General features: G+C 44.1%; 1 protein-coding gene across 3 annotated transcripts; it reads left to right on the top strand.

Moving 5' to 3' along the window:
• The first annotated feature begins 2,390 nt into the window (after nt 1-2,390).
• On the top strand, nt 2,391-15,550 carry ETV7 (ETS variant transcription factor 7). 3 transcript variants are annotated; one of them, XM_079980924.1, is made up of 8 exons: nt 2,395-2,671; nt 6,540-6,663; nt 8,021-8,185; nt 8,729-8,851; nt 9,434-9,667; nt 10,456-10,598; nt 12,221-12,321; nt 13,037-15,550. In XM_079980924.1, the coding sequence occupies exons 1-8, from the start codon at nt 2,666-2,668 to the stop codon at nt 13,152-13,154; spliced, it is 1,014 nt and encodes a 337-aa protein (XP_079837050.1). In that variant the 5' UTR covers nt 2,395-2,665; the 3' UTR covers nt 13,155-15,550. The 3 variants fall into 3 exon arrangements, with proteins under 3 accessions (XP_079837051.1, XP_079837050.1, XP_079837052.1); XM_079980925.1 differs by lacking the exon at nt 8,729-8,851 and having other exon boundaries at nt 2,391-2,671; XM_079980926.1 differs by lacking the exon at nt 6,540-6,663 and having other exon boundaries at nt 2,538-2,671.
• Nucleotides 15,551-15,654: the final 104 nt, after the last annotated feature.

Genomic DNA, 15,654 nt, shown 5'->3' with positions numbered 1-15,654 from the left:
ATTGAAAAATTGGGCAAAAAATGATGCTATTGTTCACCAACTTGAGGGTCATTTCCCATAATAATTACATATCTTGAAACACTTTCCATGCAGGAGACCACAAGAATCCCAATCTACTTATCTAATCATACGGGACAAATTCCCATGCCTCTCTTTCACTGGGCTGGTTCAGACATAACACAAAATTTAGCACTGCATAAATAAGCCTAGGTAAGTCTTAGGGCTCAAATACACCCCCTTCTCTTCTGGTGTCTTCCCTCTCCTGCTCTGCCTATGAGGAGATGAAAAGCTTTCACTTGCATTTTAGAAGAACCGTAACTTGACATGTCATCTAAACCTAGACAAACTGTGGTTAATTACAACCATTGTCGGTGGAACAAGCAGTTTCCAACCATTGTTCATGAAGTCAGTTTCATAAGCTAATCTTGTTGGTTTAGGGTTTGGATGACATGCTCTATTCCAGTTAATCTACACCATAGGTTGAAGCTGGCACTCACCTGCCCATAGGTACTTTGGAGATGCTGGCAAATGACAACTGAGCCAATGTGTGTACAGGCAGAAGGGATAAACCATCAATAAGGGCTTCCTACTACACATTTGGGGGACGCAGGTGGCACTGTGGGTTAAAGCCTCAGCACCTAGGACTTGCCGATTGAAAGGTCGGCGGTTCGAATCCCTGCGGCGGGGTGTGCTCCCGCTGCTCGGTCCCAGCGCCTGCCAACCTAGCAGTTTGAAAGCACCTCCGGGTGCAAATAGATAAATAGGGACCGCTTACCAGCGGGAAGGTAAACGGCGTTTCCGTGTGCGGCTCTGGCTCGCCAGATGCATCTTTGTCACGCTGGCCACGTGACCCGGAAGTGTCTCCGGACAGCGCTGGCCCCTGGCCTCTTAAGTGAGATGGGCGCACAACCCCAGAGTCTGTCAAGACTGGCCCGTACGGGCAGGGGTACCTTTACCTTTACCTTTACCTTACTACACATTTGCGTGGGGAAACAGATATGTGCATTCATTATTTCTAATGAAAAATGTGTGAAATTCGTGCCATGGGGAAATTTGTGTTACAAATTGGGTTACATGTGCTTTTAGAGTGCTTAAATCAATTAAAAGGGTAGCTAATCCATCAGTTGATGGAAACTGCAGGAGGGGAGAGCACTCTCGCACTCAGATCCTGCTTGTGGGCTTTCCAAGGGTACCTGGCTGGGCATGGTGAGAACTAGATGGACCCTCCTGGCCTGATCCAGCACTCTTATGTTTGCTCATAATCAAGCCATATTAAACTAAATGGGGCTTACTCCCAGGTAAATAGGAAAAGATTGCTGCATACATATTTACCCAATTAACACTCATGACAGTTTTGGGGTATATGTTGTGAAAACCTGGGCACCATTTTCATAGAATCGTAGAGTTGGAAGGTACAGTCCAGTGCTGGAATTACATATAAGCTAAACAAGCTATAGCTTAGGGCCCCACTCTCTTGGTGGACCCCCCCCCAAAAAAAAATTAAAGGGAAAAACAACTGGATGTACATTTCCAAAATATAAGATAAAAAACAAATAAAATAAAACCTACATAAAGCAACAGTGTTTTGTGTTGTGTAGGCTCCTATGATGTAAGTAATGGGCCCCACCAGCTAGCCTGCCCCCTAAAATATCACTGGTTTGCTCATTTCTATATACAGTGGTACTTCGGGTTACAGACTCTGCTAACCCAGAAATAGTACCTCGGGTTAAGAACTTTGCTTCAGGATGAGAACAGAAATTGCGCAGCGGCGGCGTGAGGCCCCATTAGCTAAAGTGGTGCTTCAGGTTAAGAACGGACCTCCAGAACAAATTAAGTTCTTAACCCAAGGTACCACTGTACTATAGGGTGCCTACATTCTGCATGGTCTGGTTGCATGGCAACATGTGCAAATGGTTTTAGATACTTGATAGTTCCATAAATTACCATATATATATAGCATATGTTCAACAACAACAAAAACAGCGACAAAGGACAGCTGGACATGTAAAGGGCCCCATTACCTACAGTAGATTAGGGCCTCATCAAACCCTGAAGGTACCCCAAGAGTTATCTAGTCCAACCCCTGCAGGAATCTCAACTAAGACATCCAAGACCGATGGCCACCCAACTTCTGGTTCTACAGGTTTCGTCCATTGCACAGTGAAACTGATGGATCTGCCTTCTCCAACTAACGACTGCATCGTGGCAGAAGCTCTGCTGAGTGTTTTTTTTTTTTGGGGGGGTGCATAAGCGTTAATCCGTCCCTCGGAACGCTGTGCTATGTTAGCCTTGAAGGCGCCGCGGGACTTCTCCTTCCAGGAAAGCAACGCTCCGGTTTGTTCTTTAAGCGCACTTCTTTCAGAAACCCTCTTCCTCGCCGCTGGCTGTGCACAACGAGGCGGGACCAGCCGGCAAACAAGCGGCTGTGGGTGCTCTGCGGACTGAACTCCAGCAACCTTCGGATCCGGCTTCTTTCGTTTTCGTTTCCCGGAAGGGTAGTGCAGTAATCGGAGACCGCGATCTCCTGCCTTCGCTTGCCAAGCAGGGAGGGAGAGAGAGAGAGGGAGGGAGAGGGCGGCGAGGATCAGGGGGCAGAAGACTTGCTTTGCACCCCGAGCGCCCCAGCCCCCGGAGCAGCGGTTCCACCTTCCACTTCCTACCTGTAATGCAGGTAAGTAAGAGATGCTGGGAGCCCGTGGGACACCCGCTCTGCACTCACCGGACCCCCTGTACCCCCCCTTTCAGTCTTCTGTGTCCAGTCTCCAGCGCCAACTCCGTTTTCTTTCTCTCCTCTCTCTCTTAACGCGCATCCCAAGTTCATCGCACACGTGGTCCCCATCCCTCTTCGCGTCCCGAGTGTCAGGCTGTATGTACCTGAGACCCTCCCACTTCCCACGTTCCTCGTGGACAGTTTCAGCTCCCCAAGTCCTCAGATAAAGTTTTCTGAGTTGTTTCTGTTAATTGGCTTATTTCAGGCTGGAGAAACTCTGGAATTCCCCCCTCCCCCCCCCCTTCCCAGTTTATTTCACAAGAGGGAAGGAAAATAAGCTAATGTTCTAGGAGAAGCATTTTGGAGGAGAAAACTGGAGGGCCAAGGAGGGGTATAATCAACTTAAAAAAAACAAACCATAAATGTGTGTTGAAACTTAAACACTTTCTTTTCTTTTTTCCTTGGCTGACAGGCTAAAGCTTTTCGATTGTTTTCACCAAGTGACAAAAACAATTTTGGGCTGGAATATGTCATTTGTGAATGTTGTGACTAGGCTGTAAGAGGAGACCATTTTTTAAAGCCAGCATTTATTCTTAGGCAGTGAAGATTGTACATTTGGGTTTCATATATGGGGAAAGCAAAGAGCAACTCGAGCTTGTTCTTGAGGATGTATTGCCACAAATGGAGAAATAAAGTGTTAGCTGGACGGTCTGATTAATATTCTGTAGCAAGGGGGGGGGGCAGTGTTTGTTTTTGGTTAATCATTGCGGTTGCCCTGCTTGAACAATGATTAATTTAGACCATTATTTAATTTCCTCCTCTACATTTCTCTATTTTATTCAGCTTTTTAAGAATAGTTTAGAAGTGAAGTGTAAAAATGGGTGGGTATCTTTCAGTTTTATTTTCACTGGGTGTTTGAATCTGAAACACTTTTTAAACTGTTGTGTAAAGAGTGCCTTAAGGCTAACAATAACAGCAGATTGTCTTATGGCACCTTCAAGACTTATCAAATGTATTGTGCTTTTTAAAGATTTAATTAGATGGATGATAGACTTCAGTTCACAACAGCTTGTTCAATAATGTATAAACAATATGCAATAAGGTGCTGCTGAATTTTTTTGGGGGGTAGAAATAACAACCAATTACCGTATTTTTTGCTCTATAAGACTCACTTTTTCCCTCCTAAAAAGTAAGGGGAAATGTGTGTGCGTCTTATGGAGCGAATGCAGGCTGCGCAGCTATCCCAGAAGCCAGAACAGCAAGAGGGATTGCTTCTTTCGCTGCGCAGCGATCCCTCTTGTTGTTCTGGCTTCTGAGATTCAGAATATTTTTTTCCTTGTTTTCCTCCTCCAAAAACTAGGTATGTCTTATGGTCTGGTGCGTCTTATAGAGCGAAAAATACGGTAATACAACTACCTCTTTGCTAATTAAAACAGCTAACAAGCCAGTCTATGTGTGTTCAGGCCATTTTTAAAGGCACATAGACTTCAGTCTATTCGGAATAGACTTCTTAGTGTCAGTGAGAATACACAAGTATTTGAGGATTTGAGACTTAAGTTTCAAATACTGACATAGTAAAGACTTAATAAATCCATAGAGACATAGGTTAATTAGCATGAAATATGGCTTAAAAATAGCTATAGCATCTGACATATCAGCCTCAGGTTAGCTTTTTTAAAAAAAGGTAAAGGACCCCTGACAGTTAAGTCCAGTCGCGAACGACTCTGGGGTTGGGGCGCTCAACTCGCTTTACTGGCTGAGGGAGCCGACTTTTGCGCAGTTTTTCCAGGTCATGTGGCCAGCATGACTAAGCCGCTTCTGGCAAAACCAGAGTATACATCCTGTTTATTTCAAAGATGGAGTCACTCATAACCTTTGCTCTCATCCATCAAAATCAATGAGACCTAAACTTCCTTAATTTTGTCTGAATCATTGCCTTAAGTTACAAAGTGCTTTGCATTTATTTATTTTGCATTTCCCTCTACAACCACCCTGGTATCTATTATTCCCATTTCACAAAAGGTGAAAACTGAAGCTGTGTGTATACGCCATATATTTAAAACACGCACACCTGAATCCTGGGAACTGTAGTTCACTCCAAGTAGAAGCAGCACCCCATATAGTATTCTCTGTTTTTTTTGGGGGGGTGGACTTTAAATGTATGGTTTATACATAGCCTAAAAGAAATTGCCTTGCTCAAAGCCACATGAAAAACACTTTGCACATATGTATCCTATGCATGGAGACTATTATTGATGAGGGCTATGGTTTCAATGTCTGGATTAAGAGACATATAGCGATTGTGACAGCAGTGCTGTAATCTCTTAACAGATTTTTTTTTTTTTTTAGCTGAGAAGAGGATAACTCAACGCAAAAATGAAACAAATTTCTTCTTCAGATCTAAGTCTTGCCTAGAAATTGCACATACAGAAACATCCCTTCTGTGCTTGAAATTTGGTGAATTACTGCCAAAGATGGCTGTGTACACACCAGAGTGTTAATACACACGTGGGTTCCCCAGATCTGATCTGCCCCCCATGGGGTTTTGTGCACTTTCAGCCACATATGAACTCTTTAAGCTGATTTCTGTCCAAGGTTTCCCATCTACATCGGTAGATAGTGCTTGATGGGATGTATTTGCATGGTGTGCTGTTGTCTTCTCCCCCCAGTCACTATTTCCCTACCCTCCTTGGGTTCTGGAAATCCGAGGTTTGTTGTGGGCAGGTATTTGTTTACCTGTGTGTACCTCCTTTTGAGATTCAGGTTTTCTGATATATCAGACTTGCATAAAACAGTAGTTTGCTTTAAAAAGTGTGTGTCCTTCCCAGCCATGCCAATAGCTTGCCCTTTCTGAGTTCTTCAAACTTGAAGTCCATTATGAGCATGCCTGCAAGCATTGGTTTGCCTGTGCACTCACCATTTTATTATTTTTGTTTTTTGATATATAGCAGATTTGCACTAAACAGTGGGTTAAAAAATAATAATATGTGTGCCATGTGATATGAATAACTCTTCACCAGCCTTTCCTGCCCTGTATCATGATCAAATGGCAGCAAATTATAATACAATCACCATTGCTATTCATAAAGCTCTGCTATCCATTTTTCTCTCACACTCCCTCTGAGGGGATCAAGGTAGTATTTGTGGGGTTATCTCATTTTATCTGTGCAACAAATAAAGGATGTGGAGTAGGCTTGGATACAGTAAGCAGCCCAAGATCACCCAGTGAGCTGAATGGCTTAAGTCAGAGGTCAGCAATGTGTGGCCCATGGGCCAGATGTGGGCCACGAAGACCGTTTTACCAGCCCACGAGCTTCTCCTGAACCGAGCCGCCCGCTTGGTGAGTCCCCCGCCTGCTGCGCTAAACCAGCGCAGTGTGGAGACTCGCTGAGCGGTGCTGGAAATCGTATCTGTGCATGCACAGATATCGAAAATCACATCTGCGCATGCCCAGACGCTGGAAATCACTTCTGCGCATGCACAATTTTCGGCGTCCTGAGCATGCACAGAAGCGATTTCTGGTGCCACGAACATGCGCAGGTGTGATTTCTGGTGTCGCACTGCGCAAGCCTGGCCCACGGATGATCTCCGTGGGAGTGATCCGGCCTGTGGCTGGTAAGCCTTGCCGACCCCTGGCTCAAGTGCATGGCCCTGTCCATCATCCAGCAAACGCCCTTCTACACTGCTCTCATCGTCAAGCTGCCATCGGAACAGGTTCCACTTGCTTTTGTATAGCACAGAGTGATACAAATGTTGCAGCGAGGCATGACTCAAACATAGGGAATCCAGTTTGTTCTCCACATCTTCGGTATGTTTCTCCTTTCTAAAGGGTGAAGTGGCAACTAGTTCTTCAGGTCCCGTGGCAACATCTGCTTTGCCCCTGCAATTCCAGCCCACATCTGTTCCATCCTTACTCTACGAGGGACAAATCTGCACATTACCAGGCTGCCTCAGTGAGTAGAAGGGTCATGATGTAAGGGACCAGTGATCAATACAATTTTTAAAAAAGCAAGACCTGTAACAAAATGTTGCAGTGTGAAGTGCTCCTTTTTGGATACTCCATTTCATTACCTCTCTCATCCTCTCTTCTGTCCCCCCATAACAGACAGACCACATTCATTGGCCCGTGAGTGTGATCTTCTTTTTGGGGGAAGAGCACCTCACACAGGATTTCCCCTGTGAAGTTTGTACTTCTGCAAATCTCGAGTTCCCCCCAAGCTTCCTGATATCTCCCTTTTGCAGATGGATAGTTTCATTTTTGGTTGCGTAAGCAATGACACTCGCTTCTGATCATCACTTCTCATATGTACGAATATTTTTATGGAACAGACCTGGGTCAGGTGATGCCCTGGTCAAACACACCTACTGCCTGTCACATTATTAAAGCACTCCTAGTGTAAATGAAAACAGACGTAACATTTTAAGAGTGGAGGGGTTGGTCTGAAAGCATTCTCAACATTTGCTGTGCAAAGGCAACTTTTCTTCTGGGGTGGGGGAAAAAAATTCTGGAATTTTGCAGCTTTTCAGTTTGAAGCAGGTAAAAGTTTGGGGAGTGAGGAGTGGATGGACAAGAATGATGGCCGAACCAGCATTCAGTGGCTTCCAACCCACCTTTTCTTTATACACAACATCTGTCTTCTTCACCTATTAAGGCAGAGTGATCCTAAGAATGTCTTGTGATGTGAATGAGAGAAAGCAGAAGGGGAACTATTGTTAAATGAGATACAGTGGTACCTCCGGTTAAGTACTTAATTCGTTCCGGAGGTCCCTACTTAACCTGAAACTGTTCTTAACCTGAAGCACCACTTTAGCTAATGGGGCCTCCCACTGGGGCTGCGCCGCTGGAGCATGATTTCTATTCTCATCCTGAAGCAAAGTTCTTAACCTGAAGCACTATTTCTGGGTTAGCGGAGTCTGTAACCTGAAGCGTATGTAACCTGAAGCATATGTAACCTGAGGTACCACTGTATACAGGTACACTCTAATGAACTTTTCATTCAGTTTTAGAGATGCAGGAAATAGAAAGCCTATTTAAGTGCATGTCTGAAGCCAGCCTGGCTCAGGGTTGTGTATTTTGATATGATACTTTATACTATGAGAATGCAGAATTGATTATTTGATGCACAATTCAGCATCCTAAGGACCTCACCCTTTGTTTTCTAAAAAGCAATTTCCTAGTCCACATGGCTGTGAATATAGACTTGAAAATGTATAAGAACTACATGGGAAAGTCTCAGAAGCTGGTTGGCAGGGGGGAGGGGAGCATTGCCTTGTTATTTTAATTTAAACATCAGTCTCCTTTGCTTGCAGGAATCCAGCCCTCTCTGTGGAGCAAAGATGATGTGAGTCACTGGCTGAGATGGGCTGAGAAAGAATATTCCCTCAGGGAAACAGACGAAAGCAAGTTTGAAATGAACGGGAAAGCCCTGTGTATTCTCACCAAGGAAGATTTCCGATTGCGGGCTCCTAACTCAGGTTAGAAATGTTTCCCCTTAATAACGCAAGGGAAATGAAGGATTTCTTACAGGGAAAGAGAATTAGAAAGGCTTGTATGTAGTTACAACACTAAAGGGAACGCGTGGAAATAATGTGCAAAGCCTTTGCACTCAAAAGGTGACAACATCCAAGGGCAGGAGTAAAATCATTTTGAGTAGGTCAAATACTTGGCTGAGTTTAATAGTGGATCTCAGTTTCTCAGGTACTCAGTAAACTGGGCTTCTGCCTTGCAAAGCAAGATGGAAATTCCTGACTGACTAGAATGTCTTTTGAGTCACCAAATGTGGACTCTTCTTCCTTGGAGGATTTTAGTTGGATGGTCATCTGTCAGGGATACTTTAGTTGAGATTCTTGCATTGCAGGGGGTTGGACTAGATGACCCTCAGGGTCTCTTCCAACTCTACGATTCTCTGAAAATGGTGCATAGGTTTTCACAACATATACCCCAAAACTGCCATTAATGTTATTTTGGGGGGATATGCATAACGTGGGATTGGTCTTTCTCTATTTCTTTTCCCACAGGAGATGTTTTGTATGAATTGCTCCAATATATTAAGACCAAGAGGCGAGCCCTTATTTCTAGCCCTTTCTTTAACTCTGCCCTTCGGGATGCAGAACACGCACAGGCCCAGAGCGCTCCAGAAGGTGAGTGCTATGGAGTTGTGGATTCATCTTGGTCAATTACCCTTGGCTGGTACTCCAGCAGCCGTGGATTCAAATCTTGGAGTCTCACATGCTAGCAGGCAGAATCTAGACCTTAAAGGTGGGAGAGGGGGCAAGGCTTAGAGAACCTGATCAGCAAAGTGAAGATTCAGGTACAACCCCTGATAGCTCCAGTTAAAAAGGTCTCAGCCAGTGGGACACAGCACGAAAGGAAAAAGAGATGGGGAGGAAGGAGGAAAACCAGAAAACTTAAACACCAGTTCTTAAGAGTTCAAAAGCTTAGCTCTCTAACCACAGGACTGATAGCCTGGTGCAACGATGCCAGGATATTGGATCCAAATAAAATAAACTGCTTCCTTCAGTTTTCTTCTCTTCTGAGATAATCTTTGGGGTTCTTCCCATAGGTGCCAAAGTCCATGCTAGATACATAGTGCTAGGAAAGAACTTTAGCCAGTTAGTCTGTCATAGTTGCTTTGGGTCCTGGGCTTACTTCTTGTTATAAGTTCATTTCATAGTATTCAAGTGACTGAGAATATACTGAATGAAGCCCTGATCTCCTCACAGGTGTGAGATGTAAGTTAGATGGTCTCTCAGCTGATGGCCATTCACACCCGACAGAAAGGTTGATCATCCCTACAAGTCTTGCAAGCCATACAGACACAACTAGATCTCAAGCCAAGATCTTCTACAGCCCTGGCTCCATCAGTCTCTCTGATCATAATTTGGGGATCAATTACAGGGGAGATATTATTTGCTCGTTTCCTGGGACACCAGCTCCAGTCAGTGGTAAAATTGCTGGTAAGCATGAATTTTCTGTGATCCTTAGCTCCATTGTCATAAATCAGATTATATTTGTAATTTCTGTGGCACCTTTTCTACAAACTCAAAGCGTTTTATTTGATTTTTTTAAAAAAATTGTAGACTGTGTTTCAAACAAAATGTTTCCCAAAGAGGTTTACAAAAATATACACAAATAAAACACAAGACAATTCTGAAATATGGGGATTAGGCAGCGCTTTCAAAGGGAAATATGGGAGGGGTGTGTGGCTAGGCGGCACTTTCAAGGAAGAATAGGCTGGTGGAAGGGAAGGCTTCATCCTCTTCCCTTGCCCTGTTTTCAAGCTCACTGTGAATATCTCCTCAGGGCCAGGCTCTCAAACTGGAAGACTAAGCAAAGGGAAACACAGCCAGGGGACATTTTCAGAGGATAATTGGTGGGAGAGGTCAAGCACATATCCTACCGGCTTGCTGTTTGTCTCCTATAAAAGCTTTCTTTGCTCCTGGATTACCTCAGCAAACACTGCTATGGGAACCTGTGTTTTGCTGAGGTAACATTTAGTTCCTTTCTTAGCTGCAGGCCACACAGGGGCAAATGCTGAACTTTTCACCCACTGAGAGTAAGAGAGGTCTGCTATCAGGCACAAAATTGCAGCGTGGTAGCCCTGCTCTTCCTCACATCATTGGCCACTTATTAGTGGTAGCTTGGAAATGCATCCTCACCTAAAGGATGATACAGAATTGCCCAGCTAATTTATGTCATCCTAGCTGATTGAACCACAACCCTTCTTTTTTCTGCTATACTACAGACTGCAGGTTACTTTGGGATTACGTCTACCAGCTCCTCTGTGACAGCCGATACGAAGCATTTATAAAATGGGAAGATAAAGAGGCCAAGATATTTCGTGTTGTTGACCCCAATGGACTAGCCAGGCTCTGGGGTAATCACAAGGTACCCAGTAAGCTTCTCATGTGGAATTACGTAGATGCAGATTTTATTTTTTAAAAAGTTGTTTGGGCCGTCCCTAATTCTGGTGAAACAACTGAACAGAAGGGATACTTGCAGGTTTAAAAACTTAACTAATAAAAATAATGTATAGTATAAATGTTATTATTGAAGCTGCCTTTAGGGTGCATTGTTTGAGCAGGCATATGGGGATATCAGATCTGCTGGTTGGTAAGAGCTCCTAGCTGACAGATCCATACCCAAGTAAGTACCCCGAGAGTACTTACTCATGTGGGGATCCCTTGATTTAGGTACAATGATTAGGCCAATTTTTTTATTGGTAAAGTTGGAAGATTGTCTTAGATTTAAAAAGTGGGTAAATTTATTTTACCCTGCCTTGGAGTTTCCACATTGCCATCAACAACTACCGTATTTGTCGCCTCCCAAAATGAAGGGGAAATATGTGTGCGTCCTATGGGGCCAATGCAGGCTTTTGCTGAAGCCTGGAGAGCGAGAGGGGTCGGTGCGCACCGACCCCTCTTGCTCTCCAGCCTTCAGGAAGCTATCCGCAAGACTTGCGAGCCCAGCAGGAGTGGTTTGCGGGCAGCAGCCTGCAGCCTGAAGCACGGGGCACACTTCGGAGCGCGCCCCGTGCTTCGCGCAGATGTCCGCAAGCCTGTTCTGGGGGCTGGGGTCGGGGGAAGCTCGGGCTTCCCCTGCCCCCCACCCCGCAAGCAAGCTCCGGGAGCGATGGTGAGGTTGCGCAACATTGCCATCACTCCTGGACCCGTTCTGGGGGCTGGGGTCAGGGGAAGCTCAGGCTTCCCCGCAAGCTCCGGGAGCGATGGCGAGGTTGAGCGCAACCTCGCCTTCGCTCCGGGACCCCCAGCCCCGAGGCTAAAAACAAAGTCAGGACAGCTAGCGGGATCCATCCCGCTCGCTGTCATGGCTTCTTTGCTCTTTGGGGCTTGGGGGGGAATAATTTTTTTTCTTTATTCCCCCCCCCCAAAAAAAATAAGTGCGTCCTATGGGCCGATGCGTCCTATAGGACGAAAAATACGGTATTATTCTTGAAATAAAGTCCACTGTCTAAAGATCTCAGCAGGTGTCCTGTTCAAGCAGTAAACATGGTTTACCAGGTTATTTTATTCTAAATTCTTATCTACAATCTAAGAGGGATTGGAAGAGGGGGCTTGGTGGCAGAGCACTAAAATTCTAAGTGCAGTCTGTTTTAACTCTTGCTAAAAGGACTCAGATTGCAGGAATGGGAAAGAGCTGCTCCTGATACAATGATGAGCCACAGCCAATTGGAATAGACATCACTGGGCTAAATGTACTACTGATGTACACTAAGGCAGCTGTTTTTTTTAAAAAAATCTTATTAACTCACACTTTCAAATGAAGTTGCTCGAACCATTCGTCGCTCAACTCTATTTAAAACAGCATCTGTTGCAATTTATTACGTTTGGAATGGAGTGTTCAAGCATCTAGTCCAGTGACCACTGAACTACGATTCTGCAGGAAGATCCTATGGTGCTTTTTGGCTAACTGAGCTTAAACCATTCCTATTGCAGTCAAAGGAAATCAACTTCCGGTTGAATGAAACCCATAATCTTTTGAATTTACAGAACCGCAGGAACATGACGTATGAGAAAATGTCAAGAGCTTTGAGACATTACTATAAACTCAACATCATCAAAAAGGAACCTGGGCAGAAACTCTTATTCCGGTAAGAAAATAAGAGTTCAACCTGTAAAGTGAGCTCACTGGGGAGTTACTGCGAGAGAACTGCACATTAGCAGGGTAGGTATTGTTTGCTGCACAGAAAGTGCTCTGCTCTCTGGTGGAGGAGGAGGAGGATGGGGGCAACTTGGTTGTGTCCCACCTGCATTGGGGAGATGTTGTGCACCACAGTGCAGATCTACTCAGCTAAAAGGTATGAAACCTTTTGAAAATTTGTTTTGCTCAGCTATGGGACTTTTCCTTGGTGGCAAGGAACTCTGAGACAGCAGGGTTTGAGCCAAGGACCTTCACCCAAGAATGAGCCCCTTAGTCAGCATGGAATCCTGTATGTGATGCTGAGATGCAGACCAAGTTGCATGTGACTTCAAGCAAGCATGCTTACTCTGGCCATTTTTATTTTACAGAAAAAATCAGCTATGGGGCCCAGAGTGTGCTTCCAATCCAAACTGGGGACCCACACCAGTTTTCAGAAGACTGCTGGTGTTGGTCCTTAAACTGGATTGGAAGCATGTTCTGGATCTCATCCCTAACCACTGATTTTTCTACAAAATGGCTAAGTTAATCTTGTTTCCTGGGACACTTTAATGTGTTGTTTGGCCCAATGACTGTACCTTAAAGAGTGGGGTTGGAAGTGGGCTTGAGAAACAAATGGGAATACGGATTAGCTCAAAGTGTGCATGTTTGTTTCTTTAAAATTCCAGATTCCTGAAAACTCCTGGAGAGAGAAAACCTGACAAGTCTAGCGAATTTGAACAGCTGGACAATGAAGAGCAGGAAGGAGAGGACTGGAAAGAAGATGTGCTGGAAATCTCACCATAGAACATTTGCCAAGCCACAGAAGCACTTAGAGGCTGCGTTGTGCAATGGAAAAGCTTTAAATGACTGGACGATGTGAAATAATGTTTCGGGGCTTGTGTATTCTGTTGCTTCCTACAGCTCATATTAATCCACTGGACCTCTGCTGACTTAGAATCAGACCATCAGCTTTTAATCTGCTGCTGAACTGTAAGCAAACTCTGTCAGCATTTCTGTTTGAAAATGGCGGTGCTCAGAATCACATATCTATAGACACTGCCCATCTTGTTGCTCGGTGATTTGTAAGCCACTCTTTCACAGACCAGCGTCTTAAGATCTATAGATCCATAACCCCATAATTCTGTTATTTTTTTGATTTTGTGTGTGTGTGTGTGTGTGTGTGTGAATGCTCTCTCTACATTTTATAAAAGTGTGGTGGTGTGGCCTGTCTAGTACAGCATCTCAGATGCTCATGGGAAGGCCAAAACAGGACCTGAATGCAACAGCATTCTCTCCATTTTCTGCAACTAGAACAAGACAACTTGCTTGGCCAATATACAAACACTACATAAGCTGATTGGGACCATTAGACTTTAAATATTTTCACATACTTGGTTAAGCCATTTGAGTAGCAACAATTGCCCTCTCTAAAGTGGAACATCCTGAAACTTGCAAAACCAGCTCCCCAAACTTTCTAGAGTGGCCCTTAAATGTTTTCAGTGTAGACCAGGGGCCGGTCCACTTTCCCTCAGACCTTGTGGGGGGCCGCAGTATATTTTGAAAAAGATAAATAAAAAATGAATGAATTCCTATGCCCCACAAATAACCCAGAGGTGCATTTTAAATAAAAGGACACATTCTACTCATGTAAAAACATGCTGATTCCTGGACTATCCGTGGGCCGGATTTAGAAGGCGATTGGGCCGGATCCAGCCCCTGGGCCATAGTTTGTCTACCCATGGAGTGGACAGCCAATTTAATAATGACCCTGACAACTGCTAATGTAGATTGAAATCCAGATAATGGTGACTTTGACGATATATTATTTCACAAATTGTTTTCTTCTTTAGTTTTGACATTGCTATTCTAATTTTGTTTGCTTTTTTACAAATGGGAAATGGAGTCCGAGAGATAAAATAAAGGTACTCTTTTAGCATAAGCACAACTTTCCTCCAAGCTGCACAAATATAGAACACCACCCTTCCATTACTGTGCTATGGTAGGAAGAATCAAGTCAGTCTTCCAGAAACATTAATAGCAAACTCTGAGCCTTTTGCTTGCAATTCTTTTTTGGTGAGTGCTTTCTTTTTGAAAGAAAGAGCGAGAGAAAGAAAAAGCTGCTTTTCTCTTATCACTATCAAATATTTAATTTCCAAACTAGGTGGTTTTCATTTCACAGTTGCTGATAATAACTATATTGAACTCCGATCTGGCTTAGGTTGCATGCTACTATTCCTGCAAAATAATTAGTGGCCCTGAATGAGAATGCACATTCATGGCTGCATTGAAAGATGCATGCAGCCAGTTCAGTAAGGTCTAGATGAGCTCTGCAGTGTGGATGCAGATGCTCATCTGAAGCAGTGATGGCATTAGTTAATTTTAGACTCTGGACCAATTGGTCATGCAGCCCCTCCTCCTCTTGGATGGTAGTGTATATTGCTTCATTTCCTTCAAATCCCTCCCTTGGGTTGCCTTTGAGTGGCTTTCCTGCTCATTCTGCCCAGCTGGGTCCTGAACATACACCCCAAAGGAACTGATCTGAATGAACCGGTACATTACTTTCATCCCGATAAGGCTAACTACTCCACGCTGGTTATGTGAGGGTGACTGTACCCTTGTTAGGTACATTAGTGGCTTGTGTCCAGTGCAAAATAAATGAAATGTGAGACAATGGTTGGGGCAACCCAGTCAGATGGGCAGTGTACAAATAATAAGTTGTTATTATTATTGCTGGGGAAGAAGGGAGCCCAGAAAGAGCTGCTGATTTCTTATGATGTTGCTGCCCTGTGTATGACTTTAGGAAGATGCTACAGATCCAGTGCTACTACTCTTCTAATGTTTGTTTTGGGATTAATACCTCAGACCGCAGAACCTCACATGCTGCAGCAGGATCTCTGCATACCTATTAAGCAGAATTGCATTGGTATGTTAAATGGAGGGTGGAGGAGAATGTGGGAATGAAGCTTAAAAGGGAACCAGAATCTGGATGGATTTGAAAAGTGCAGGGCTGGTTTAGGGATGAAAGCTTATTTTGCATTTGAATTCTAGTGATTCTTATCTGAATTAAATACAGCCTTGCTCTGTTGCAGCAGAGAGAAGATTGTTGCACTGATACCTAACGAGGATATGGACTTTGTTTTTCAAAATAGATGGCTATAAAATAAATATAAAATAAAACGAACAGGAAGCATGAATCAAAAGGATTTGTTGAGTTTGTGAATAACACATTTTAGGCATGCAAGCTGATTCACCATTCATAGGTAGGGGAATTTTGGTTGTTGCAGCAACATTCCCGTTTTACAGA

This window comes from Podarcis cretensis (assembly GCF_951804945.1).
Source record: "Podarcis cretensis genome assembly, chromosome: 6".
NCBI lineage: Eukaryota > Metazoa > Chordata > Lepidosauria > Squamata > Lacertidae > Podarcis > Podarcis cretensis.
This window is presented reverse-complemented; position numbering and strand designations above follow the sequence as displayed.